General features: G+C 40.8%; 1 protein-coding gene across 1 annotated transcript in view; it reads left to right on the top strand.

Annotated features, from left to right (window-relative positions):
* The window catches only part of RMDN2 (regulator of microtubule dynamics 2), a 53,574-nt gene extending 34,884 nt beyond the window's left edge, over window positions 1-18,690 (top strand). The window contains exons 8-11 of the mRNA XM_054162358.1: window positions 2,460-2,558; window positions 5,065-5,118; window positions 5,208-5,288; window positions 17,733-18,690. Of these exons, the coding sequence (XP_054018333.1) occupies window positions 2,460-2,558; window positions 5,065-5,118; window positions 5,208-5,288; window positions 17,733-17,786 (288 nt within the window). The 3' untranslated portion in view covers window positions 17,787-18,690. The remainder of the gene's footprint in view (window positions 1-2,459; window positions 2,559-5,064; window positions 5,119-5,207; window positions 5,289-17,732) is intronic.
* The last annotated feature ends 9,216 nt before the right edge of the window (window positions 18,691-27,906 follow it).

The following is a 27,906-nucleotide window of genomic DNA, read 5'->3' as shown; positions in this document are numbered from 1 at the left end:
GAGTTAGCTGCAGTGAATCCATCAAGCCAGTGACATATAAATCTGACTGCTCAAAACATCACAGATCTCTCAGACTATCTGTGTAGTAGTCACAAACCACAATGCTGGAACCAGCACACATTTAAAGAAAACTCACTGTTGTGCAAATATTATATTTCAATTTAAAATGTTGTTTTAGCTTGGTGGGGCTTTTAATAGAAAAATGGGAATGTGCATGTATGTTTGTGCTTTTTAAAGTTTGAATAGTGCAAAACAGCACCCAAGCCAGACAAAATAAGAACTAAAACCCCAATAAATTGGTTCTGGTTAAAACTTGTAAGAAAATAAAATGACTGCCAGGAAGAACTCGTTTTTCAATAGGTAATGATGGCTCCACATGGAAAAGCTGCAATTCCATTTCCTCACAATTGCACAGCAGACATGTGTGGGAATTTTACCTATTCAGTGTATGTGTCCCAGGGTGTTGTGTGGTCTTTCAGAGAAGGGTGTAAATGTATGCAGTTATTTTTTCCCCCTCTCTTCCTCCCTTTAGTAAGCTAGCTCTGTCTTGATGTGATGGGCCTACAAATATAGCAAGTTCCTTCGTCTTCCAAAAGAGTAGAGAACATTGCATCAGTAGATTGGTGTCAAGAAAATGATACATTTGCAAAAATCCTTTTAATATCTCTTGCAGAATATGTCTCAGAAACTATGGAGTGGCTAGGGAAACGACGTGCATGAAGGAATTGTGTACATATGTATAATATGAAGTTTTAACCAGCTCGCTGCAGTTTGTAAAATAGTGTGAAAGCACAACAGTGCAGAGAGGAGAAGCATCCTGTTGAATAATAGCTCTGGGATTGCTGCAGAGCTTCTGTAAAAACTTCTGTGTTCCTGTAGAAGAGGGTTGAGAGTGGGATATGTGTGGTAGACAGAATGAAATAAACCTTTGATTTCTTAATATTGTTTCTGTTTAAAGTATAATTGTTAATTGGGTTTGTGCCAAAGACTTATCAACAGCATTTATCAAATCAAATAAGGCACTGGACCCTGCCAAACCATCAAGACTTGACCAGAAGGTCTTCTGTCTCCAAGCAATGTTGTTCCTAGAGTGACTGGGACAGGATAAGAAAATGTGGTACTATGTATTTTCCTGCTGTGTCCTGGCCTGTACTTTCAATCTTTGCAATGGCATTTTTAGTACAGTTTGCAACAAGAAATACATTGAGCTTGATGTCTGTTCAAATGAGAGAGTTGATGTCTGTGGATAGTGTACTGTGGATGTATTCTTATGTTTTACTGTAACTGCCGACATTTATTGCTGGATTTAGCTGGAGGGGTTGTGATGAGCAGAAACAACCCTGAAGAGACAGGGAAGCCAGGGAATGAGGTGGGAATAACCTAAAGCTATCCAAAAGCATTTTCATTTTTACAACAGTAGGGCAGGCTTGAGTTCAAGGATCAACTCTGGTTTTTGAATTCCAGCTCCTTCTGAAAAAGAAGGAATATGTCTGTGTGACTCCTGTTTCACCTCCAGGTCTCCAGTGAGAGGCTCTTTCTTCACCTGTGTGTATCCTTTCTCTATGTTGTCTCTGCATAGATCAGGCCAGAAATTACTAGGAAAATGCAGAATTTTGATTTTTACAATTTTAAAGTCAGCTGTATTCAGTGACAGGATCTATTAGTGCTGTGCTTCAGATACTGTTATAAAAGAATGAAGTTCTGACTTCACAGGGGTAGTCAAACTGTCTGGAGGGGAGTAACTTCACTTCTCCAGTTAAACAGGCTCCAGTCTCACAGTGCATTTCTTAGTAGCTCCATCTTTTATTAGTGATGTGAAGTGTGTATCACCAGATTAGGTAGTGGAGCCAAATACCTTATGGCAATAACCAAAGCAGCTTCTGTCAAATGCCAGTACATGTAAGGGAAGAAGTCATGTACATTCTTTGGCAAGCTATATTTGTCAGGTTTGAAGAGGAAAAAACAAAACCTGTTTCTAAACAGTGGATGTCACCAGCTTCTGTGTAGTAAATGAACTCGTTTTACAAGTCCCAAAAGCATTCACATTTTGACACTAGCAACAGCTTTTCATGATATTGGAAAGTACATGGACTACCAGGCCAAGCTGCCTTGTGAAAAACTTAAGGGGTTTAAAGCGCTATTTCTAATCTTAGGTATGAAAAAATGGCAGGATCTTATAAAACATAAACTGTACTTTAAGCTTGGTTCTGTGGAATAATCTCATAGCAATGATGATGGTGTTTTCTCATGTGTTTCTTAAAGTACATGTTTTTCCATAAACTGAATCTAAAGTCCAGAAGGCTGTGCTTTGAGCTGACAAACTGATAGTATCAAACACTCCTTTACAGGGTCTTTTGCAAAACACCAACCTACTTAAGTAGTTCAGTGGTACAGGAGAGTATTTACGCCAAACCTGAGAAGAACCCTAAAGACTTTATATTTTGATGTTTTACTTATAGGTAGCTCAGTTGTCTTGGATTGAAAAGAAAGTAGCTGCTGCTCTCTTTGGGACTCCACCAACTTCAACAGTAGAAGAAGCATTGCAGAATTTCCTTAAGGTAAGTCCTAGCCAAGGGTTTTCCTGTGTGATTATTCACCAGCTGCTATGTGACCATTGTTAAAATGTGTGTTTAACAGGTCACATTCAGTAGCCATAAATCCAGGACTTTCCTAAATACCAGAGGTCTCTACTCAAATGTGTTTTCTAAAATTAGTATGGAGATGAGTGGGATGTGAGAGGGGTATACATATATGTCACTGAAACAAGCTAACCTTAACAATGATTCATGATTTGCCTGTTTCTGCAAGAGGATTAACAGATGCAAGGAAATTTCAATATTGTATCACTTCCCTTTTTCTGATCTAAAGCTTTATCCATTGAATTTCAGTAGAAGCCTTTCACATTTGTGGAGATGGGTTGTCCTGGGTTCAGCTAGGATACCAGTAATTTCCTTCACAAGAATCTGGGAGGGCTGTGCCAGGCTAGCTAACTAAACCAGCTATAATCCATGCCATAAACATGCCCACTATTAAAGTGGGGGGCTGGCACAGGGCAGCAGTTGTCTGGCATGAGGAAAAGTGTCAACTAGGCTGGATGAGTGTGTCACATTTTATACTACTTGTTTGACACACACATATATAATATAATCTATATATAGTTCTTATTCCAGTTATTCTTTCATTCTTTATATTGTTCTATTAAACTCTCCTTATCTCAGCCTGTGGGGTATTCCATTGTGCTCCCAATTTCTCCTTCCCATCCTGCAAGGGTAAGCAGGGGTGGCAGTTGTGTGAAAGGCCACATGGAGCTTGGTTGTGGCTGGTCCTGAAACAAGGTAGTAAAGCAGAAAAGAAAACTCTCATATAGGTCACTCATCTGGGCGTTCTACTTAAGTGCAAAGTGATGAGAAAAACCCCCACATAAATAAAATAAGCTTCTCTTTCAGTGTCTTTTATATGAATAATTTCTACTTCTGGAGCTGAAAATAATTCAGTCAGGTGAAAAATTTATACAAGACATAAAATTCCATTATTACAATTACTTTCAGACAGTTTTTCAAAGGAAGTGGACAAACATGTTTTCTTCACTATCAAAAGTGCTTGTTTTTTGTGATCTGACTCTATTAAAAGATGGAATGATGTCCTGCATTTTGGATAGTACAATACATTAGGGTCATCCCTATCGACGATGGTGATTGGAATCAATACAGCTGACCAATATGATCGAGTATTTTCCTTTATCGTTCCAGTATTGCAGGCCTATGGTGCAGGCCAATGGTGCAAGTATAGCACAGTAAAGTAAAGCATGGAAGAAGAAGAGATAGGAAAGGCAGAAGTGCGTAGCAAGGGAATTTCTACAACTTATATAAACTCAGAGTGCCTTGTTGGCATGGACTCATTGGTTCCCTATGAGTGACCACACATCACACTATTATAGATTATTGGTCCGACTACTGATGACACACGAGGTTTGTTGATGCAGGTGCATGTCCTGTTGTCCCAAGATAACGTGCTGTGATTATAGCTACCAGTGCCTTGTTTTAGTTACATGCTGCAGGCACAGCACTGTTTGGTACACTGCTAGCTGGCTCTGCACTTATGCTGAGCATGGCCTACCACCATGTCAGGCTCTAGGCCTGCACTGCCAGATTGCTCACGCTGCTCGTCGCTGGCATTGCCACACATCCCCATTTAAGACATTTTTTCTTCAAGGTCAGAAGCCAAAGGTGGTAGAAATACTTTGAAATGTTCACTTTAGCCTCAGGGCATTTTGTGGTGGGCTGCAGACTAACTGTGGTTTTAAGTCATCTTCTGCAACAAAAATCAAATTGCTGTCTAAAAGACAACTATTTGGATTTCATTTTCAAATGTTTGAAAGCACACAATTGTGGTGAAAGCAACATAGATTTGGTGCAAGGATTATAACTACTATAAATTTTCACTGATGCCATTTTTCTCTCCCAAATGCTTTTTATTGATTAAAACTGCTTCTTGATTAGTAGTTAACTAGTAAGGTTTTTACTCATCTTTCAAGCTTCTCTATCCATAATATGTTTTAATAGAAAGACAATCCTTCTTTACTGACCTGAATGGTGAACTCATACCCAGAAGATACCAGTCTGAAGGAGAAAAAATAATTATAAAAAGGATTAATACTGTTCATTATCTGTTACATGAAGTATGAATGGCTGATGGCTTGTTATATCTTTGATGAGGAAATAAATATTAATAATCTAAAGAGAGCAGTGTCTTCCAACTCACTGTGTAAGTGAATGAAACCAATATTCTGTGGAATAGACTGATATCTTTTCAAAGTACTTGGGGAGAAAGGAGAGCAAGCAGTACAGAGCACTTCTGTGTTCAGCACTTCATGTGCCTGATTTAGTTTTGAATTTTCTTGGATTTTTGATTGATTTATTTTAAAATAGTTTTACTATTGTGCTAAACAGATTGTGGTGCATACAGCAGGGAATAACTCAGTCTGATGTTTGAGGAAGCTTAGTGCATTACTAAAAATGTTACACAAGTTTTATATCTCTTTTCTTTCCTGTTTTTTATTATTAGGCAGAAGAAATGCATCCAGGGTATTCCAAATGCAATTATGTTTATTTGGCAAAGGTAATCAAGTTATTTTAAAAATAACAATTTGTAGACTCTGGTATTCTTACACTAGTCTGATTGGAAACAAAATGTCTTTTTCTTTGCAGTGCTATAAAGATCTTGGCCAGAAAAACAATGCACTGAAGTACTGTGATTCTGCACTGTCAATTCTCTCAGTTACTAATGAGGTGGGTGTTGAAAGTAAGAACTTTTTCTCTTGTGACCACTGTCTTGCCTTTGGCACTCATTATTGCACTGTCAGTAATAACATAAAGTTTCACTTTTACCTTTCGAATGGGGAAGTTTCCTTCTTCCTCCACTCTGGGTTGGCTCATTACAGTTGTCTGCATCAATAGCTTTGAAAAAAATTTGTTTGTGGAACTGTCAGGGACTCATCAGTGTCAGAGAGGCTTTCAGAATGTGTAATTCATCCCATTTCATTAGACTATCTTAAGCATGAACAGTTGAGTGGATCACTTCAGGTGTGCTGAAATTTTGCCACGGACCTACCTTTTCTCAGTTGAAAGCATTCTGAATTTTTGTCTTCCAGTCTCTGTCTCTCCTCCTGAAAGTCTCTGGTTGATGATTCTTGTCAAGGCCTCCAGGACAATGAGGTAGCCATAGCAGAAGTAGATGAGTTATTCAAAATAGTCTTTGTCTTCAACCACAGAGCAGTTAGGGAAGTACAGTTCTTCTAGTTACATCTCCTGGAATGTAATTTATTCCAGGAGATATTATATTCCTTTTTAGGCCCTTTTGAGTCTTTTTAGTATGTGGACACAACATTTCTAGAGATATTTGAGAGATTTTAAGTTATTTAATTTCTTAAACATAAACCAAGTCATGGCAGGAAGGTTCACTCTCTCTGATCTTGTGTAAAAGCAAGTTCCATAATTACCAACCTATGACTGGAAATGTCTTACCATCCTAGTGACAAGTTAAAACCTGAGCTTTGTCAGCTGAAGGGACCCCCTTTGAGCACAGCAGATGTGGTAGGGAGAGAGAGAGAGGTGATTCCAGAGAGTAATATCCCATTTAATTCTTTGAAGTTAAGGAAAAAAACCCAAACATGAAATAGCTCTGTAAGTTGATTGACAATAAATACTGTGTGTGGAGCACTAACATATTTATGTCAAGTGTTCCTGCTGTGAAGAAAGACTGCTGCATGCCTCATCATCAACTGCTCTTGGGTGGCCTTTATTTTTGGCCCAAGTTATAGTATGCACCAATCATAAATTAAGCAGTCATTGCTTGAGCTAAGTGTTTCTTCAAATATGTATAGATACATAGATGCAGATATGGCATTAATAATCTCTTAACTCAGCTTTATTCTTTACTTACTGTTGAAATGTACCTTCAGCTTGCCTGTTACAGAACACAAGAAAGACTACTATAAATTACCTGTTACTTGGTAGTACCAATGATGCAAGGGAGAGACCACAGAACTGACCTGAACTCAGCCTGTTTGGTATATATCTGCACTGACTATACTGGGAAACTGTATTCAAATCACTACAGGATATATAATCTTGCAATGAACTCTTAAGCTACCTGGTAAAATCTGCAAACAAACATCACAGAAACTTCTGGTGGGCAGAAGACTGCCCATATTTAATAAAGTGGAAGTTACTCATATATTCATAAAGACTCCTTGAAAAAGTAGAGGTGGCATAAACAGGGAGTCACCTTTGCTAACAATAGCTGGTCTAATTTTGGTGACCAAAGGTAATTGTGAGAGACAGTTGCTATCTCTTGGTGGAGAGAGAAATATTTATCCATGTGCCACATGCTGCCTCCCTGTGCCCTGATGGCTGAGAGACTAGATGTAAGATGTGTGTAAGATATGTGCCTGATACATTTGACTCCTAGACTACGCAGTTAATGAGTGGTGAATCCTGCCTCTAAAGTTCAGTGTCACCAGTCTAAACATGAGCTGGACTTCAGTGTATGCTGGAGGGTGGTGGTCTGGAGGGTGGTGGTCTGGAGGGAGGGTCCATGGTCCCCATCACATTTCCAAAGTACCAGCATACCTGAAAAAGAGAGGGGACACTGAGATGAAAGCAGGAATTTTGGAGCAGTCTGATGAGTGGGTGGGTTGATATACTCTGGCAATCTGGGGGGTGGTGAGAATAAGAATGATACTGGTTTGTGAATTAAAAAAGTGCAGCAAATGGGCCCCAAAAATTTTCAGTGTCCCTTTGAAGAGGACAAGAAAGTATGCCCACTTCTGTTTCAACTAGTCCTATAGCTACCACAGATTTACCTGCTTTGTCTTGTTTGCTTGTGAAGTTTATTGAGTTAAATATTAAAAAAAAAGGGGCAGAGGGCAGGAAAATATGGCATTGGGGCAATGGTGTGTGATTCAGTTGAAAAAACCAGCAAGGCAGTCAGAACAGGGTAAAACCAAGTACATGCTGGAAAGAATTACAGTAGAATGGAGATCTGGAACACAAACTATGCTTATGCTATTTCCTCAGTTCCCATCTGAATTAGAATATTACATATTGTTTTGGTTACTGTGTTAGAGAGTGTTACTGATTTTTGAGGGCAACCTGTTGGAACTGAAGTGGTTTAGGTCTTGGACCTGTAGCTAGAGTAACATTTAGTCAGGTTAGCTTAAGAAAGGGGAAAGGCTACAATAAATACACTAGAGAGGCTTTGGGGAGACAGTAATAAATGCATGCCGGTGAAGTGCCTGAATTGACTACAGCCCTGAAAAGACAGGGTTCATGATCTGAAAAGTAAAAACACTGAAGGACAGCAGAAGTCTGAGTTTGCTTCAGCACAGGATCTTGAGGTTGTCAGTGGGTAGTATGTTGTCACAGTCAGGCAAAAGCCATCATTCCCAAGTATAATCAAAGTTTCTCATGTGAGTTTTCTCTCTTCAGGCAGGGGAATGCCTTTATTGTTTTTAAATGTTGGCTGCTGCTGAGAAACATGTATATGTATAAAGGCATAAAATCAAGAGCAGACCAAGAGACAAAACTGCTGGAAAGGTGCCATACTGAGGAAATACATAGTACTTCATGATACAAATCATTCTTCAGCATAAGTATGAAAAATAATAGTAGACAATGATTTACTTTTTATTGCTTCTGAGCATCCACAGTTTCCAGCAACCTCAGTGGGAACCAGAGGTACTCAGCATTAGTAAAACAGCCTATAGCTCATTTTAATCCTCAGGTCAAATTCTCAGCTGGTCTAACTCAGGGCACTTCTTTGATACTTTGTCTAGGGTTCATTTCATGAAACGTTTCAAATTAAGTGAGATGATTTTTGTCTGAATGTTGTATCATATCCAAGTATCCTTTCTACCACTTACAGAGTATGTTTTTAATTCAAGGGGTAGAGGGGCTTCCAAACAGAGATAATGCTTGTTAAAGAAAAAAAAAGAAAAGCAATGTCCAGTTTCAACCTTATCATGAACCTAAAAAAGGACACCAAAGAAATCATAAAAGGAGAGAGAATTTCTGACTCCTGTAAGTCCTAATACCAGTTTTAAAAACGTTTGTCATGCTTTTTACCAATTAGTCTTTTTGTTGTTGTTGTTTTGGTGGGGGGGTTTTTGTTGTTGTTTTGGGGTTTTTTTGAAAGGAAATACAGGAGGCTTGGTGCAAATTACATTTGGAAAAAACAAATTAATGTTGCAGTACTACTTTAGAGACTTCTCTGTTTAACCTCTCTAAACAAAAAACTCCATTGAGTCATATGGTCCTTCCTTGGCCATAAATACTGTCATGCTGTAGAGTGGCACTTCGCTGCTGGAGGTGCATGGAATATTAAATTGTCCTGCTTTTCTCTGGTTGCTATCCAGGTGGATAACCTCAGGGTCCTGGGAAAAATTCACTTCTTCAGTGAAGGTTCAGTGCTGCTGTGAGTTATTGTAAAGTACATAACAGCTGCTCTGTTTATCTAGTAGATGTAGCATTACCCTTACTGAAACACACTACTTTGTAGTGCGCTCAAAGCCTTGGTGAGTGTGACTACATGAAGGGCTGTCGAAACCAGATGTGGTGAACGCTGTGATGGAAAATGCCTTTTTTAAATTTCAGGGGGAAACTGCAATTTAAATTTGAAAAATGAGCATTTGTCTTGCATATAGAAAGACAAAAAGAGAGTGTGTGTTTGATTAAACATACAGCTCTTTGCATGTAAGGGGAATAAGATACTAATTTCTTGTTTGTAACAAAGATTCTTGGGTATTTTCAAGGCTGGAACTTATAGAAAATTAATGTCTCAGTGTATGATTATAAAGTAAATTAGTAAAGAAATTTTTTCTTGTATCTGGAGAGGAACATGGGCGTGAGAACGAACTCCATTCTTGTAGGCGCAGTGAGCTCACCAAAAAGGGATTAATAGACTAGCAGAGAAGGAAATTAACATTTCAAAGTTCTGGTCTCTGATATTTGTGGAAAATTAATCTAAAAAGCAGGAGTTACGTGACAATAAATGTAGTCTTGGAAGTGCTGAAGGCAGCAAAGCAGGAAAAATGAAAAGTAAATGTATTTGTACTGAGAGTTCTTGAAAGTCTGACCTGAAATACAGATGATAACTTCCCTGAAGCTGAGAATATATTTTACAAAATTATTTCTCAAAAAAAAAATCATCATTTCAAAACCACTCCCTTCTTCCCAGCAATTACAAATGAAGGCAGTTCAGACTTGAAATTAACAAGTGAGAGAGATTTAGATGTTACGGAGATACATCTTTATGGCATTCACTTGTTACAGGTGTAGAATGACAGGAAATAGAGACTTTAGTTAAAGACTCTGCCTTCAGCCTTAGTGACATTTGGAACTCTGTAAAAATGACATATGTGGAGGGGGAGGTAAGTCTAATAACAGGCAGGAGCAATATTTGAATGTTTATGCAAGAATGCAACTGCTGAGGAGAAATCATGGCTGTAAGATTTTCTCACTTTGTTTTTTACATCATCACAATTGATGTCCCTGGACATTAATTTATACTTTCAATACTGTCTGGAAGGAAAAGAATGGGAGTTACAGAGGCATGGAAAAGAGGGCCGCATGTAAACTTAACAACCATCAGCTGTTCCCTTTGCAAGAGACCATTTATATATCTTGAATTTCCTACAAAGGGTTTTCCAAGAAATGCCTACTCCAGACACCATACATTGGACATAGATAGCAGACCTTGTGGGAGTACTTTCAACACTTCTCATTTCAAGCTGCTTGGGTAATCTGTCCTAAGTAAGATTTTGAGGAGAAAAAAGCTTAACCTTTAAAAAGTGGTTTTGTTTTCTCATCAAACAGAACTTTCTTTTTCTCTCAACCTCAGCTCAATGCAAAATGCCATTTTCAGAGGATATTATATCATTTAGATTTTATGCACATTTGTTCTCCAAATGCTATTCAAAGTCCATGGTGTTTCAATTACAAAATAATGGAAGCACTCAGATTTGTGTTAATTTTGAATTCTAGGCTATTATTTTCCCACTAATACTGTTTGAGGAGTTAAACAAGAATTTCCTAATAGCTACTGCCAACTCAAAATTAAAGTATCTTTTGAATATGCCTCATAAAGCTATTCCTTAATTAGTGATCCTGTTTACACTAAATATGAGCGCTGCAAGCTTATGGAATGGGCCTTTTGAAAACTCATTCTAAAGAATGAGATCAGATTTCAAACTGTAAAATGCTGGCAAAAGTGAGACATTTGTGGAAGAGCTGCTAAAAGAATTTGAGACCTCCTATTTCTCTGTATCTAATTGATCAGACTGATTTGGTCTTGCATGTTTTTGAAGTTTTTGCCAAAAGGTTTGTTTGCATTGTCTGCTCATTCTTTCTCTCCCTCCAAAAACAATTCCAAAATATGAAGATATTTTTTATAGTTAGTAGTTTCCTGCAAAAGGATGAATCTATCCTGAAAAATATTGAGCTTATTATATTTAAGATAAAATTGGCTAGTTTATCACAAAGTATTCATTTCAACATCATATCAAAGGTAACATAGTTTTGGCGTAGTTCGTAGTGCAGCAAGACTGATAACAGATGATTCCTCAAAGCATGGAGTGTTTGTCCTGCCTGACGAACCTGATCTCCTATGACAAGATGTCCCAACTATTGGATGAGAGAAAAGCGTGGATATTGTCTACCTGGACTTTTGAAAAGCCTTTGACACTGTTTTCCACAGAATTCTCGTGGACAAACTGGCTGCTCATGGCTTTGATGAGCACACACTCTGCTGGATAAAGCACTGGCTGGGTGAATGGGCCCAAAGAGTGGTGGTCAATGGAGTTAAAACCAGCTGGCAGCTGGTCACAAGTGGTGTTCCTCAGGGTTCAGTATTGGAACCACTTCTGTTTAAGATCTTTATTGATGACCTTGATGAACTGTGTCCAGTTCTGGGCCCCTCAGTTTAAGAAGGACATTGAGACACTTGAACATGTCCAGAGAAGGGCAACAAGGCTGGTGAGAAGCCCTGAACACAAGCCCTATGAGGAGAGGCTGAAGGAGCTGGGATTGTTTGACCTGGAGAAGAGGAGGCTCAGGGGAGACCTTGTTGCTGTCCACAGCTACCTGAAGAGTGGTTGTAGCCAGGAGGCAGTTGGTCTCTTCTCTCAAGCAACCAGCACCAGAACAAGAGGACACAGTCTCAAGCTGCACCAGGGGAAGTTTAGGCTCGAGGTGAGGAGAAAGTTCCTCACTGAGAGAGTTGTAGCCATTGGAATGTGCTGCCCAGGAAGGTAGTGGACTCACCGTCCCTGGACGTGTTCAAGAGGGGATTGGACGTGGCGCTTGGTGCCATGGTTTAGTCATGAGGTCTGTGGTGCCAGGTTGGACTTGATGATCTTTGAGGTCTCTTCCAACCTTGGTGATTCTGTGATTCTGTGAAGTGTGTCATCAGTAAATTCACAGCTGACACCAAGTTAGGTGTAAGTGTTGATCTGCACAAGGGCAGGGAGGTTCTACAGAGGGACTTGGATAGTTTGGATCCATGGGCCATCATTAACAGGATGAGCTTCAACAAGGCCAAATGCCAGGTCCTGTGCTTAGGTCACAACAATCCCAAGCAACACTACAGGCTTGGGGAAGTGTGGCTGGAAAGCTGTCTGGCAGAAAGGGACCTGGGGGTTCTAATCAACGAGCAACTGAATATGATCAAGCAGTGCGCCCAGGTGGCCAAGAAAGCCAATGACATCCTGGCTTGGATTAGAAATGCTGTGTCCAGTAGCAGTAGGGAGGTGATTTTCCCCTTGTACTCAGCTCTGGTGAGGCCACACCTCAAGTATTATGTTGAATTTTGGGCACCTCAATATGAGAGAGATGTGGAGGTGCTGGAGCAAGTGCAGAGGAGGGCAACGAAACTGATGAAGAGACTGGAGAATGCATCTTATGAAGAGTGACTGAAGGAGCCAGGCTGTTTAGTTTCAAAAAGAGGAGGCTGAGGAGAGACCTGCAAGAACATTGTGGAGAGGTTGGTACTGGTCTGTTCTCACAGGTGTTTAGTGATAGAACAAGAGGGAATGGCCTCAAGCTGCAACTGGGTAGGTTTAAGCTAGACATTAGGAAAAAAATTTTCAAGGAAAGAGTGGTCAGGCACTGGAGTGGGCTGCCAAGGGGCCTGGAAACACACAAAGCTTATATACTCTTAGCAGTAGTTGAAAGCAAGCCTGTTTCTGGCAGTACTTTATCACTTTAGCCACACAAAACTTACCTAAATGGTTATTGGTCAAGCATTTAAAATATTTGCAGTGCACAGGTCAACAACAGATGTCCTTTATCTTGTCTGCTCTCTACTCTACCAGCTCCCAAGGTTTTGTTTTAATGAACGTGTCTGTTTCTTTATCAGAAAGCTGTGGTTCAGGCTCAAAAGTGATTAATTTGTCTCCTTCAATCCCCACATTCACGGAGGTGGTAGTATATTACAGGTTGAAGGAGGTTCACAATTGGTTTCCTGTTTTTGTAGTGACCACAGGAATTCAAGCTTCCAGATGTTTCAAATATCTTGTCTCAGGGTCAACATACAGGGTGAAAGAAAGCCTCGATAGGCATCTTTCTGAAGGGGCTGTAACTGGGCTTGATTTTGTTCCAGTCATTTCAGTGATGACTGCACAGAAAGAAAGGCTGTAGGTCTCATTGTGATGGTGGCAGCTGAACAGAGGAACATCCTGAACACCAAAAGCTCTATGTTGTGTACAACAGTAAAATGAAACAAGATTACAGGTGGCACTTAGTCTTTAAAGTTATTGAAGAACTAGTAGTAAAAATTTTATGTGAATTCTGCCGTGGAACTATTGTCAACTACATATTTTAAAGCTGTGCTTGCTATGATCTTAAAAGCCTTGAGAATTCATGGTTCATTCCCAGAGGAAGACACTTAAAGTCTTGAAGAATATAAAATGCCCTAACTTGTGACATACAGCAGCCATGTAGAAGACTGCAAGTGTGGCTGGAAAGCTGCTCAGCAGAGAAAGACCTGAGGGTGTTGATCAATAGCTGTTTGAACATAAGCCAGCACTGTGCCCAGGTGGCCAAGAAGGCCAACAGCATCCTGGCCTGTATCAGGAATAGTGTGACAAACAGGACAAGGCAAGCGATTGTCCCCCTTGATTGACTGCCAGGAGGGAGGTTGGAATGAGGAGGCAGTCAGCCTCTTCTCTTTGGTGTCAAGCAACAGGACTAGAGGAAATTGTTTCAAGCTGTGCTAATTTTTAGAAAATATTAGGCTAGATTTTAGAAAATATTTCTTCACTGAAAGGGTTGTCAAACATTGGAATAGGCAGTGATGTAGTCACCATCCCTGGAGGTGTTCAAGCAGCATGTGGACCTGGTGCTTAGGGAAATGGTTTAATGTTGACCCTTCAGTACTGGGTCCAGGGTTGGACTGGATGATCTTTGAGGTTTCTTCCAGCTAGATGTATTCTGTGATACTGTGATCAGAAAAAATGGCCTCAGGTTGCACCAGGGAAGGTTTAGAGTGGGTATTAGAAGAAACTTTTTCACTGAAAGCATTCTCAAACAATGCAATGGGCTCTCCAGGGTGGTGGTTGAAGCACCATCCCTTGAGGTGTTTAGAAGACGCATAGATGTGGTGCTAAAGGATATGGTTTAGCACCAGACTTGGCAGAGTTAGAAAATGTTTGGACTTGATGATATTAGAGGTCTTTTCCAGTTGATACCATTCTATGATTTTATGGCAAGTGGCTGATTGCATTGGTTTATTGAAATATCTAAGGGAAACACAGTATTGTGCAATTGTATGTAAACTGACATCTGCATCATCTGTGAGAACCTGAGAAGGGATATCACATAGCTTCATATGATTTATGTTGTCCACAAGAGCTATTACTCTCTAATTAATGATCCTTGTGTATGTTTGAGAGACTCTTCTATTACAGCCCAAGATTCTTTCTGGAGCTGTGAAGGAATGACACAGCTGTACCCAAAAGCAGGAGTGACCCAACACCTCATTGCTGTTACTGTATATCAGAATACAGCTTTGGACCACCCCTGCAGCCCAGCTCATTTAATATACCAGGCAGCCCTGCTGACTTCAAGGAAACCCTACAAGATATATGTCAGCTTGGGATTTGGCAGTGGTTGCATGCAGTTATGTTATAGTTGGCTGGTGTAACCATTTGGTCATGGGGGTGTATCATTCTCTGTTGACAGTTGGGACTTTGTCAACAAGTGTACACATGTGCAGTGCCTGGGTTGAGTAGGCTTAGTGCATAAGGAAGTAATTAGCAGAAATGGAAGGTAAAATCATTATCTTTCTGTCTCTGCTTTAACTGCTATTTAATTTTTACATGCACATTTATGCGTGTAAGTCACATTTTATTTTTTCAGCAGAAATTAACTGTCAAAATATGGCCTACCTCCAATTAAGCCAACATTCCCATTTCCCCACCAGCTCTCTTTTCCTTCTTGCTCTTGTTTTCAACTCCCCCTCTTCCCTTGTTTAGTCCTTGACCTCCCAGGTCTTTGCTTCCTGTGCATATGCCATGTGGATGATGAAACACAAAAGAAAAGCAACTAAACAGGAAGAGGGGAAGATACAGTCACTGACCCTGTAATCTGGATACCTTTTGTGTAGCTGTTTGCAGAACGTTTTGAACTCATATTCAACTCTGAAAATGAGATAAGATGTGTTTAATACATGTCAGCCTTGACAGTAGAAAGTCAAGGTTGAAAATGGCTGTGCATTCAGTCGGCGCTGAACTAAGCCTCAGGGTGAACAAATGGAACTGACACAAATATATTGCATTCCTCCTATGAACTGCGCCTCTTCTTTCTTCTCCCTGCTGCACTCTAAAGGGATATCAAAGCCTGCCCATCTGAAGCAAACAAACAAAAAACAACCCACAAATAAAACACCCCAAAACACAACCCCCAGCTTATTGTTCATTTTCAGAAAGCCCTGTGGCTTTCTGAGTGAGAAACAGAGTTGACCCAATACATGGCTTTATCTCCCCATTAACAGTCAAGCTTTTTGGCATTAATGAAGTTTGCATCCTTAAAAGTGGAGACTGGTATACTGAGCACAGTTGTGGCTTCTCCCTCCTTTTAGTATGACACACTTCTTGGTCTGGAAGGACTCTGTCCAAAGATGACATAATATTTCCCGTCATTGACCATTCTGAGCTTTGATTTTAATGTTGTTACTGAATTTTTTCAATGCTTTTGCCATCTGAGTTCTTATTATTGACTGACTCAGTGAATGCATCCTGTTAAGTAGTTTGCAACAATAGTAATTCCTCCTTTTACTAATGTAGTCTTGTCGGAACTGGCATCCCAGAGGTATGACACTACACATTTGCAGTTTCCTCTCTAACTGGCTCTTAGAATAATTATGGGTTTGTTTCATTCTTTTTGCTTGAACTCAGAAGAAGATTCAGGGAAGATTGCCCAATATTTTTTTGACCTTTGCAACTCATTAAAGTCTCCTTAATAGCACGGCACAGTATCTGGCCTTTTTAGGTTTCACAAAGTTCACTATGATCTTCACAAAGTCACCACAGTCAGTACAAAAAGAGTGTATTGATACAAATTTTGAGTTTTCCAGTTTTTATCGAAAGCTACAGTGCGGTGCTCTAGGCAGCCTGTAGTGTCATGGAGTTTAAAGGGTGCTGAATTCAGTGTGACATTTCCTTCTGTTCAAGCATTTTGGCAAGAGCTTACTGGCTCTGCAGAGTGTACTTTTTAAGGCCTCTGATAAATGATTAGGCAGATAGTTTAGCCTATTGTTGCCAGTGGGAGCAAGGCAGCAACTCCAAGAGAAGTGTCCAGCTAATGTATTAATGCCTTAATCCAGACCAATAATACAATGTAGTTTGACATGTCTGGCATATGGTTTCTATCATCTCAATATTCTTCTCTATTCCTCCATGACATTACAGACAACTAACCAAAATAAAGAGAAGCAGGAATTCCTTCACCCGTAAAATGTATTTTAAAATATCCTGTATTTTGTTCCAGCTTTTTGGTTGATTGGATAATGAAGTGATCATGAAATTCAGTGATTACTTCACTGTCTACAGTATTTGCTTCCAGAATTGCCTGTGGTGTTATCTGGGAAAGAAATACTGGTCTCTGTCTTTAGAAATACTTGCACAACATTGGTGACATGCAAGTGCTTCTGACTCGCACTGCGAAGTACATAAGGGTTCATGTTTTTTCATGGGTGTTTGAACCCATACCAACCTGGAGGGACGAGGTGCTGGCTTTTCAGAAATGTGATTTTAAACCAAGGTGCATTTTGCAAAGTAGAGGTTTAGTCATGGCAAATAAAGTAAGTGGATTATATCCAGGTGACATTTCAAAAAGAAGTAGACTAATGGAGTTCTAGTGCTTTTGCAAAGTTTTACATGCATATACCCCTTTCAGAACAGATTATACATGGAACAGCCAAAACTCACATCACTGGTTACCTGCAAAAGTGTCTGTGAGCTGTTTGCTTTAAAGCCCTGTGCAAACTATGCATTTACACACTGGCCTGAAAGGAGCTTTTCCCTTCTGTCCCAGAAGGTATAACATAGTGTTGGCTCTAAGCATAGCAGGTTACTTGCCTCTTGCTTCTCCATTGGCTCCACTCTGCCATGAGTCTGGCAGCCCACAACCACCAGTATGGAAGATACCAAGGGTGTAGTTAGTCCATGGTAGTTGCTACAGGTACGTATGGCTGTGTGCACTGAAACCATAATCCAACCTATGGCATTAATTACATTTCTCAATGTTTTCTTGCTAATTGCACAATAACTAATGAGTAATCATCATGGAAATACCTTTAGAAAAACTGCACGCAGTTGGGCTGCAAGATTACATAAAGTTTAAGGCAAGGCAGTAATACTTCATGCAAAGTACACCAATAAAAGTTACAGCCTAAACTGAAAGGCTTACTGGTCTGCTGAGAGGGCTCCTTGTGGCTAACATTTTAAGTGCTGTAACAGAACTGTAAAGGGAGGACTGCCATCTGGCTCTTGTTTTCACTTCAAACTTTATCTTTGCAGTCACTGATAAATTGACTTACTGTACAGTCTTTTACATTCTGTGGCTGTTACAGTTGTGTGTTATGTCTTCTGTTAGTAAAGAAATGTGGGTAGGCATGTATTAGGCAAATGAAGGGATTTATCCTATCTAAATTGATGCATGATTGTCTGTTTCTTTCAGGACAAAGAGGCCCAGAAAGACTTAGAGGCTTTACTTCTTACGCTGAAGCTGTGATGCTACGCACTTTTTAACTCCACACTGATAAAACTGCAAAACTAAAATGAGAATCTGTAATGACTGGGAACTGTAGGTGAATTCCAGCTAGTGGGAAAACTGTCATCAATTTTGGTTGGCTTGGATCATGGCCTTGAAGCACCTGGTGATTGTGATATGAAAATGATGCATTCATTTGTGTTTATTTATAATCTTGTACTGAAGTTTAATTTTAGATTGCTGAAGTCTGATTCTCTGAACATGAAGTCCACTGCTGGCAATGGACATACTGGGGGTTAGAATACAAAATGCATAGATTTTGCTCTCTGAAAGGTGAATCGAGTAGTATGTGATGCCAGCATAGAACTGTGTGCAGCAAAACCAAACAAAATGTTTATAGTAAATTATATTTGTATCGACAAATTTACAAAAGAAAATCATGAATCTTTGTGTTTACACATTTCTCTACTCTTATAAAATTAGAATCTTATTGAAGTTAAAGAAAAAAACTGTTGTTTCCATAAAGCTCTTTTTACTTTAAACCTGAAGTTGTTTTTACATGGAAATGTGAAAACTTTATAAATTAAATATCAAAGTTATATTTTATTTGTAACCTCAAGTACAGTATTAAAAATCACACCAATGAAATCAAGTGTTTTAGAGTAATCTCTTACTGCTTTGATGTTTAATGGATTGTTACAGGACCTCCATCAAGTTTGTGAATTCTGGCACTTTCTCTTTCAGCAGTTGCCTAGCATGGTGGCATCAGTGTGTCTTTGTGCAACCTAGTCCTGCATGTGACCATCACTAAACTTTTATATCATCTATATAAAATAACCTGTATGTATAAGTAGACTAATCAAGAACCAACTACTCCTGCCTGAGTGTGTAGGACAGCAGTTACATTTCAGTAAAATGTAACAGGTAGGGGAAAATTTTGTTGATGATTAAACTCATTCAGAATCCACCAAAGTCTGTAGAAAAATAAAAGGACATTTTTCATTTGCTTTCATTCCAGGATCTTAATCTAGGTGTAGGGAGTGTATCTGGAAGAAGTAAGCATTTCTGTTAAAGAAAATACAGTTGGATTAGGAGGAAAACTGCATGTTCCCTTGACCTGTTTGATATGTAAGGTAACAGCAGCCCTATTTATGGCTAAGACAAGGGGGACTCACATGGCACCGATATATTGAACTAGCAATGGTGGCTTTCATTTTGGACAGATGAAGGACAGTGATATTACCTTATAGTACAGGAAGTAGTCACCTCAACAAAGACTTGAAAGTTGGGCAGATGTGAAGGAGTATGTGTACCTATGACTGAAGGATCTCATAGTACAAGAGTGCTTTAACTAGAACCACCAGAAAGCAATAGATGCAATAGACTGGAAGATGACAAATACGTAGAGTTAGATTTGATTTTAGCCTGACTTCATGATTCCTCATAAATTACAGAGATTTACTTTTTTTCATGAAAGAGGGCAGCCCATTTTTCCAAAGTTTTTCTTTAAAAATATGTTTTCAGGCATCACTGTGAGACATTCCTGAACAGAATCTGAAAGTTCAGAACTAGTTACGAGTTTTTGCTGTTATTTTTATAGTTTTCATTATCCTGAAGATCAAAATACACATTTTAATTGGTTTTAATGCTCTTTCTAGGAAAAATATTTCCCATACCTCTTTTCAGAGAAAAGGGCAAATAACTCCTTCTGTGACAGAATAACTCATTTAAGAACAGAGAGGCTGCAAAGGTGACACATCTTTATTTTGGTAAGAAACTTTGGTGAAGACTGCTTTTGACATTTTTATATCCAGTTGCAGGGAGCAACTAGAGGAGTATTCACAGTTGTAAAAAGCTATTGCAGAGAAGGCAGTTAAAAAAGAACCCCAAAGCCTTGTTCTCCAAAATCACAGGAGAAGTAGTTGTCAATCTTTAGATTAGACATAGGAGAAAATAATCCTGGCATTCACTTTGCAAAACCCTGCAATACATTTTCAAGAACATTATAAAATCATTTACACAAGTTTTAAAGTAAAAGTTAAACAAAGAAGACTTTAAACATTGGCAGTGTTTAAGGCACAGTTCATCCTCTGGCAAAGATTGGTATAGATGACTTAAGATCCCTCCTGGCCTTGCTGTCCCTGGACAGTGCACAACTCCCACCCCCAGTGAGCCATGGGCACTCCTGCTGGGTTTCTCTATTCAGTGAATTGTCCCTGCACACAATGGCTCTGTATGTGGGGCCAGGCTACCTAATGAATTTGCTCAGTGAAATGACTTCCTAGCATGTTTCAAGACTTGAATTTCAGGCTGTACATCATGGCTATCCCTTGACTACTTATTTTTCATACCTGTGGGTTTAATCGACACGATCAGATTTTTTAAAATGAAACTTAGGATTTTATGAATTAAAATTACTGATCCTTCTTTTGAATTGAGCTCATGCCTCTGTTTTAATTTTTGGTCATTACTGGTCTATGGGGAGAATCACAGAATAACATCTGGGAGAGAAAGAGCTGCTTTTAATTGTTCTTTCTAAGTGGTCTTCCATAGTTTGCAGGAATATTCCTAACATGGGTGAGCTGGTTTATACAGCTAAGATATTTTGTACTTTTAAAATATTTTACTAGCTAGTGTAAAATATTTTACCAGTTAGTATACATGAGCATTCTCAAATTTTTCTGTGTTTCAGCTTTGTTAATCTGAGAACTTTTGCAATTGAAACATGCTCCCTACAGTTTTCTTTCATTGCTCCTTGCAATTTTGCATTTAGTTTTAGGCCTAGTATATCCTCTGTGTCATGTCTGCTGGAGAATCAGCAAAGGGCCATATGTTTTCTTCTCTGTTTAAAATATCCACAAGCAGTCATTTGCTTCCACAGTTTTGTCTCTGTGGAGGAACTGGAAGTGTACTGTATTAACCCCTGCAGACCTTTAAAGCCATATGGAGTAGGCTACAGGCTGCCTGAAGCCACAGTGCCTTGGCCATGTTGCCCGCTACCTCCTCTGACTCTTCTGCTCTGGCATTTCTTGTTTGGTTTTTACTCCAGTACATACACCGTAAATTCTCAGGGTGAATTTGTCTCATTAGATATTTGCAAAAGGTGGGCTCAGGGGACCTTGATTTGGTACTAGGATTCTTGTGCTTCGTTACAGTTAAAATTACTAGTTCTATCTTTCTGCGTAATTGAGCTAATTTTTATTTCTGGGTAAAGCTAAGGGCTCTGTCATTGGATCCTGCTTCCTTTGTGGCTATCCCTTTGCAACAGCAGGTAATCACAAACTCAGTTATATTTAAATTTTGTAGCAGTTAGCCACTGGCACATTGTGGAAATGGTTACAATGCAATGCTTTCATACTACTTTGCATGAATGACTGTCTTTCTTTTACAGAATCTTTGAGAGATTTTTTTTCATTTTTATGTACCAATATCAATACACTGACTTCTGGAATTAATTAGAAAGTTGTCCAACAGTGGTGAGTAGCTGACAATTTAGAAAGGAAAGTGACAGTTCATGTGTCCAGTTAAATTAAAAACAAACAAAACAAAAACCTAAATCTTCCCCTGCAACTCTCTTATTATAGTGGTAAAAGCCTGGACTGAAAAAAAGCAACACCAAAATGGTGAAGAAGTGGTTATTAGAGATCCAGCCACATTCAGCCCCAACATATCAGCTTATCTGGAGCTAATTATCTTCAGTCATCACTACCTGAACACTTTCCACCTGAAGTACCCAGAACTGAGGGATGTATTGTGAACATCAGCAAGGTCCATGGGTTTTCTAGAATTTTCCTGGACACCCTGGAGAGTATTCCTGTGATGTTTTCTTTCAATGAGCACAATAATCATGATTGCATCTACTCCAAATCAGAAAACCCTGCAACAATGTGACGGTTAAAAATTGTATTGCAGCATTCACCTAGTGCAAACTCAAGAAGTAACTGACTTAAGGGCCACCATTACTGTTTGAGTTTATTTTTCCTTTTCTGCATATAAGGTTATAATCTTATTTTCCAGCATTTTTCCTTCTTACAGACTTTACAGTTCCTTGGAGAAGAAACAAATCAAACTGTTGTGAGAATATAAAAAGAAGTAAGCTTTTCTGGCCCCATCTATGTTTGTGTAACCCATGCATGTGTGACACTGGTAAATGAAGCACTAGAACTCAGAATGTGAAGTATTAGTTAATTTTTTTTAAAGGAAATATTTTACTCCTTTCTATAAAATAAACACCCATCCATTCTAGAAATATCTGTGGGAGCAAAGTCCAGTGTCAACTTGAATGTGAACAATCAGCTCTATGCTTGGTAGTGCCTCTGATCCATGATGTGCCTGTGGGCTCACACATCTTTCTTATTAAGATTAATTATGAGCTGGTTTAAATTGCCTAACTGTATGAGCCAAAAACCCAGCCACACAAGATTGACTGAGAATACCATAACTTAAACATGTCTTGGATATGGGCATGAATGTGGATGTACTTTTTAACTTACCAAAGTAAGTTCAGGTTTCTAATTCGTGGATAAAGACATGGATGACAAAATTTCAGCCCCCCAGGCAAGAGGAATATTCTTACTTGGTGTTCAGAAAAATATGGAAAATCAGCAGTGTGGATTCAGCAATTTACTTGGGTTTTCATGGTCTTGGCAAAGGACAATTTATGAGGAAATGAAAATTCATTTGTCAAGCTCCTGCCTGTGGCTCTGGGTTAAAGATTGCTGGGTTTCAGAGTTCTTGGCCAGCCTATATAATGACCTATAGAATCATATATAAAGTCTTAAAGCAGTAATAAAATTTACATTTTTGAAAAGAAAATGTCAGAATCCTTCTACAGCAATACTTCCAAGTGCAGAGAGAGGTTCATACAAAAGCACTGTCAATCTCTGTGTTGGCATCAATACCACCCCTCTGGACATCAGCAGCTTCAAGAAAAACACTCCTCCTGGCTCATTCACCACAAATCCCTGAGCAAGAGTTACCAGTGCACGTTGTCACAGAAAAACCACAACATAATTACATGTGTAACTCCAGGGTCATTTGATGTCTTCTTTGGTTTAAAAGTTTTTGTCATATGATGGAGTAGTTTCACTTGATTTTTCCCTATAAAACCTACCTGTGACATTTTAGTGCCATTGAGAACATGGCAAACCAGCCTCTGGACACCAGTGAGACACAGGCTTTGTGCCAAGAGTAGATTTCTAAAAGTAGCAGCTTGACCTTGTGTGACATTTGCTTCTGTAAATTCTGATACTTGGTTTGCCTTATTCTGGCAGCACACTGATTTCAGTCTTTATTACAGCCATTGCTACATGACCAAACATGCTAATTCAGGAAATGGGAAGGCAGGTCTTTTCAGCCATCATGGCAGAAATTCAGAACAATAGAACAATAGATTTGGTGAGGAGAAACTGAACCAAACAACTGGACCAGGACATGTATGGATGTTTGAGCAACATTATAGAATAGAATAGAATAGAATAGAATAGAATAGAATAGAATAGAATAGAATAGAATAGAATAGAATAGAATAGAATAAGCCAGGTTGGAAAAGACCTTTGAGATCATCAAGTCCAACTTATCGGCCAACACCATCTAATCAACTAAACCATGGCAAGTGCCCCATCCAGTCTCTTCTTAAACACTTCCAGTGATAGTGACTCTACCACCTCCCTGGGCAGCCCATTCCAATGGCCAATCACTCTTTCTGTGTTATCCACCAGACATGATTTCTGTAAAGTGCATTAGTTTATTCTCTAGAGGGGATGTTTTATGATCAGTCTATCCTATTGTACACCACAAAAATTTACATTATAAATTTATTCTCCCCTGCTTCTTTTCTCATCTGAAAAAAATGGGGCTGATAGTGCTTCTTTCACCCATGCAGATGGTTTGAAGAAAAACATGCCAGACAGTGAAGCACAGTTCTTCAAAATGGGGACCATCACAGTGGTTGAATGGGCCATCCACTGGCCACTGAATTTGGCAGCATTTCCCCCATTGCCAGGCTGATATTGCAAAACTAGAAGGCTGGCCTGTGTTCTTCTCAGGTACCAGTAGAGAATACATAGAATACATAGAATAAACCAGGTTGGAAGAGACCTTCAAGATCATCGCGTCCAACCCATCAACCAATCCAACACCGCCCAAGCAACTAACCCACGGCACCAAGCACCCTGTCAAGTCTTCTCCTAAAAACCTCCAGTGATGGCGACTCCACCACCTCCCCAGGCAGCCCATTCCAATGGGCAATCACTCTTTCTGTATAGAACTTTTTTCTAACATCCAGCCTGAACCTCCCCTGGCGCAGCCTGAGACTGTGTCCTCTTGTTCTGGTACTGCTTGCCTGGGAGAAGAGACCAACATCCGACTGTCTACAACCTCCCTTCAGGTAGTTGTAGAGAGTAATAAGGTCACCCCTGAGTCTCCTCTTCTCCAGGCTAAGCAACCCCAGCTCCCTCAGCCTCTCCTCGTAGGGCTTATGTTCCAAACCCCTCACCAACTTTGTTGCTCTTCTCTGGACTTGTTCCAGCAAGTCAACATCCTTCCTAAACTGAGGGGCCCAGAACTGGACACAGTACTCGAGGTGCGGCCTAACCAGTGCAGTGTACAGGGGCAGAATGACCTCCCTGCTCCTGCTGGCCACACTGTTCCTGATGCAGGCCAGGATGCCATTGGCCCTTCTGGCTGCCTGGGCACACTGCAGGCTCATGTTCAGTCTACCGTCGACTAGCACCCCCAGGTCCCTCTCAGCCTGACTGCTCTCCAGCCACTCTGACCCCAGCCTGTAGCTCTGCATGGGGTTGCTGTGGCCAATGTGCAGAACCCGGCACTTGGATGTGTTAAATCTCATGCCGTTGGACTCTGCCCATCTGTCCAGCCTGTCGAGGTCCCTCTGCAGAGCCTCTTTACCCTCCAGCAGATCAACTCCTGCCCCCAGCTTGGTGTCGTCAGCAAATTTACTGATGATGGACTCGATGCCCTCGTCCAGATCATCAATAAAGATGTTAAAGAGCATGGGGCCCAGCACTGATCCCTGGGGCACACCACTGGTGACTGGCTGCCAGCTGGATGTGGCACCATTCACCACCACTCTCTGGGCTCGGCCCTCCAGCCAGTTCCTAACCCATCTCAGTGTGCTCCCATCCAAGCCATGGGCTGACAGCTTGGCCAGGAGTTTGCTATGGGGAACGGTGTCAAAGGCCTTGCTGAGGTCCAGGTAGACTACATCCACAGGCCTCCCCACATCCACCAGGCGGGTCACCTGATCATAGAAGGAGATCAGGTTGGCCCAAGGTTCAGCCAAGCGCTAACTGGTTGGAGAACACATACAGCAATAAGCAGTAAAACAGGCTTCCTATTGCTATAAATCCTTCTAAACAGTCCTTCCACAGCCTTCCTGTAGGTCCCCTTCAGAAATGTAGCATATAAGCTCTCTCCAGAGCCTTCTCTTCTCCAGGCTGAACAGCCTCAATTCTTTGAGCCTGTTTGTAGATGAGGTGCTCCAGCCTTCTGATCATCTTTGTGGCCCTGCTCTGGACCCACTCCAGCAGGTCCATGTCTTTCTTATGCTGGGGGCTCTAGAGCTGGATACAGCACTCCAGGTGAGGCCTCAACAGAGCAGTGCATAGTGGCAGAATCGCCGCTCTCAACCTTCTGGCCACACTTCTTTTGATGTAGCCCAGGATGCAATTTGCCTTCTGGGCTGCCAGCACACATTGTTGGCTCATATCCAGCTTCTTGTCCACCACTACCTCAAGTGCTTTTTTGCAAGGCTGCTCTTCCCTGGCCTGGCTAGGCTGCTGGCCCACAGCTGAGAGGAAGCCTGTTCCAGCCCTTTGCGTTACTCACCAGCTGGGGCAGCTGCTCACAGACACACCTGGAAGTGTGCTTCTGCAGTTGGAGGTACAGCTGTTTATCTACCCACCTATCTGCACAGGTTTCCTGCATGTCACAAACCAGCCTGGGAACACAGTGTAAAGGTTTTCCAAGGCTTTAGTCCTCCCTGAAGGGGCCACAGGTGCTAATGGAAAGAGTAAACAAGGCCTAAAAAATGAAGCTTATTTTACTGCTTATTGCTGTGTGTTTTCTCCAGCCATTTAGTGCTTGGCTGAACCTTGGCTTGCCTCTGCTGGTACCTGAGAAGAACACAGGCCAGCCTTCTAGTTTTGCAATGTCAGCCTGGCAACAGGGGAAATGCTGCCAGATTCAGTGGCCAGTGGATGGCCCATTCAACCACTGTGATGGTCCCCATTGTGAAGAACTGTGCTTCGCTGTCTGGCATGTTTTTCTTCAAACCATCTGCATGGGTGAAAGAAGCAGCTCCTCATTTGCCAGTATCCCCAAGTCCTTTTCTGCAGGGCTGCTTTCAATTTCATCACCTCCCAGTCTGTACTGATATTGAAGATGGCCCTGATCTATGTGCAGGACCTTGCATTTTTCCATCTTTAACCTCAGGAGATTCAGCCCACTTCTCCATCCTCTCCAGGTCCCTCTGGATGGCATCTTATCCTTCAGACTTATTAACTGCACCACTCAGCTTGGTATCATCTGCGAACTTGCTGAATGTGCTCTCAATCTCACTGTCTATGTCCTTGATGAAGATATTGAACAGCACTTGCCCCAGTACAGACTCTTGAGGAACACCACTTGCCACTCGTCTCCACCCTTTTTATGCGCTCATCCATCCAATTCCTCATCCACCGGACAGTCCACCCATCAAATTCACATCTCCCCAGGTTAGAAAAAAATGTTTATTTTGGGGGGCTGTGTCAAAGGCTTTACTGAAGTCCAGATGATGACATCTGTTGGTCTTCCTTTGTCCATTGATGTAGTTACATCATTGTTGAAAGCCACTAGGTTGGTCAGGCAGGACTTGCCCTTAGTGAAGCCATGGTGGCTGACCTGAATCAATTCCCTGTTCTCCATGTGATTTAGCACAGCCTCTAGGAGGATCTCTTCTGTGATCTTCCCAGGCACAGAGGTGAGGCTGACAGGTTGGTAATTTTTCTCTTTTTCACCTTTTTTTAAATGGGTGTCACGTTTCCCTTCTTCCAGTCACCAAGATCTTCACCTGACTGCCAGGACTTCTCATATATTATGGAGAATGGGTTTGTAACTACATCAGCCAATTCTTTCTGAACTCTGTCATGTATCTCATCAAGTCACATAGATTTATGTAAGTTGAGGTGGTCCTGTACTTGACCTTCCCTTACAATGGGAGGGACTTTACCTGCTGGTCCTCATCTAGTGATACTTCTGCCATTTATGACTCTTTTTTTGGCCTCTGCAGGGGTAATTATGTATGGAAACCTCTCATCCTGGGCTTCTTAAACCTGAAATCCCAAGCATGACTACAGTTTTACTGCTATTCATCTGGCTGGTTATCTCTGTTCTGAAAAAAGAGCACATAAGTTCTAGTGTTGTGAGTAGTTTGACATGAGGAAAATATTTCAACTGTGCTTTGGTCCTTCATTAACAAGGGCGTGATATATCAGTGTCTCAAGATGACCAGACTTGAAGCCAAAGGTAGAGTGCAAGGGTTCTCTTGCCACTAATATACCCACACAGCTTCCAAAGAAGTTGATGCTCCCTCTTGTGTAGTCTCTGTCCCTGTCTGTCCTTGTTTGCTCTCTGTCTTGGGGGGTCCACCTGGGGAAAAAACATCCCAGCAAGTATTGGTTCCTGAAGATGGTACCTTGAGATGAATGAAGGTATTTGGGTTTTGATGTGCAATTTTCTCAGCAGATTTGCAGCCATAAATGTAGATACCAAGTTAATGTTCCAAGCTTTTCCAGAAACAGTATCACAGTATCACTAAGGCTGGAAGAGACCTCAAAGGTCACCAAGTCCAACCTGGCACCACAGACCTCATGACTACTAGACCATGGCACCAAGTGCCACCTCCAGTCCCCTCTTGAACACCTCCAGGGATGGTGACTCCACCACCTCCCCGGGCAGCACATTCCAATGACGAATGACTCTCTCAGTGAAGAACTTTCTCCTCACCTCGAGCCTAAACTTCCCCTGGTGAAGCTTGAGACTGTGTCCTCTTGTTCTAGTGCTGGTTGCCTGGGAGAAGAGACCAACCCCCACCTGGCCACAACCACCTTTCAGGTAGCTGTAGACAGCAATGAGGTCACCC

Source organism: Dryobates pubescens, chromosome 6 (assembly GCF_014839835.1).
Source record: "Dryobates pubescens isolate bDryPub1 chromosome 6, bDryPub1.pri, whole genome shotgun sequence".
Lineage (NCBI taxonomy): Eukaryota > Metazoa > Chordata > Aves > Piciformes > Picidae > Dryobates > Dryobates pubescens.
This window is presented reverse-complemented; position numbering and strand designations above follow the sequence as displayed.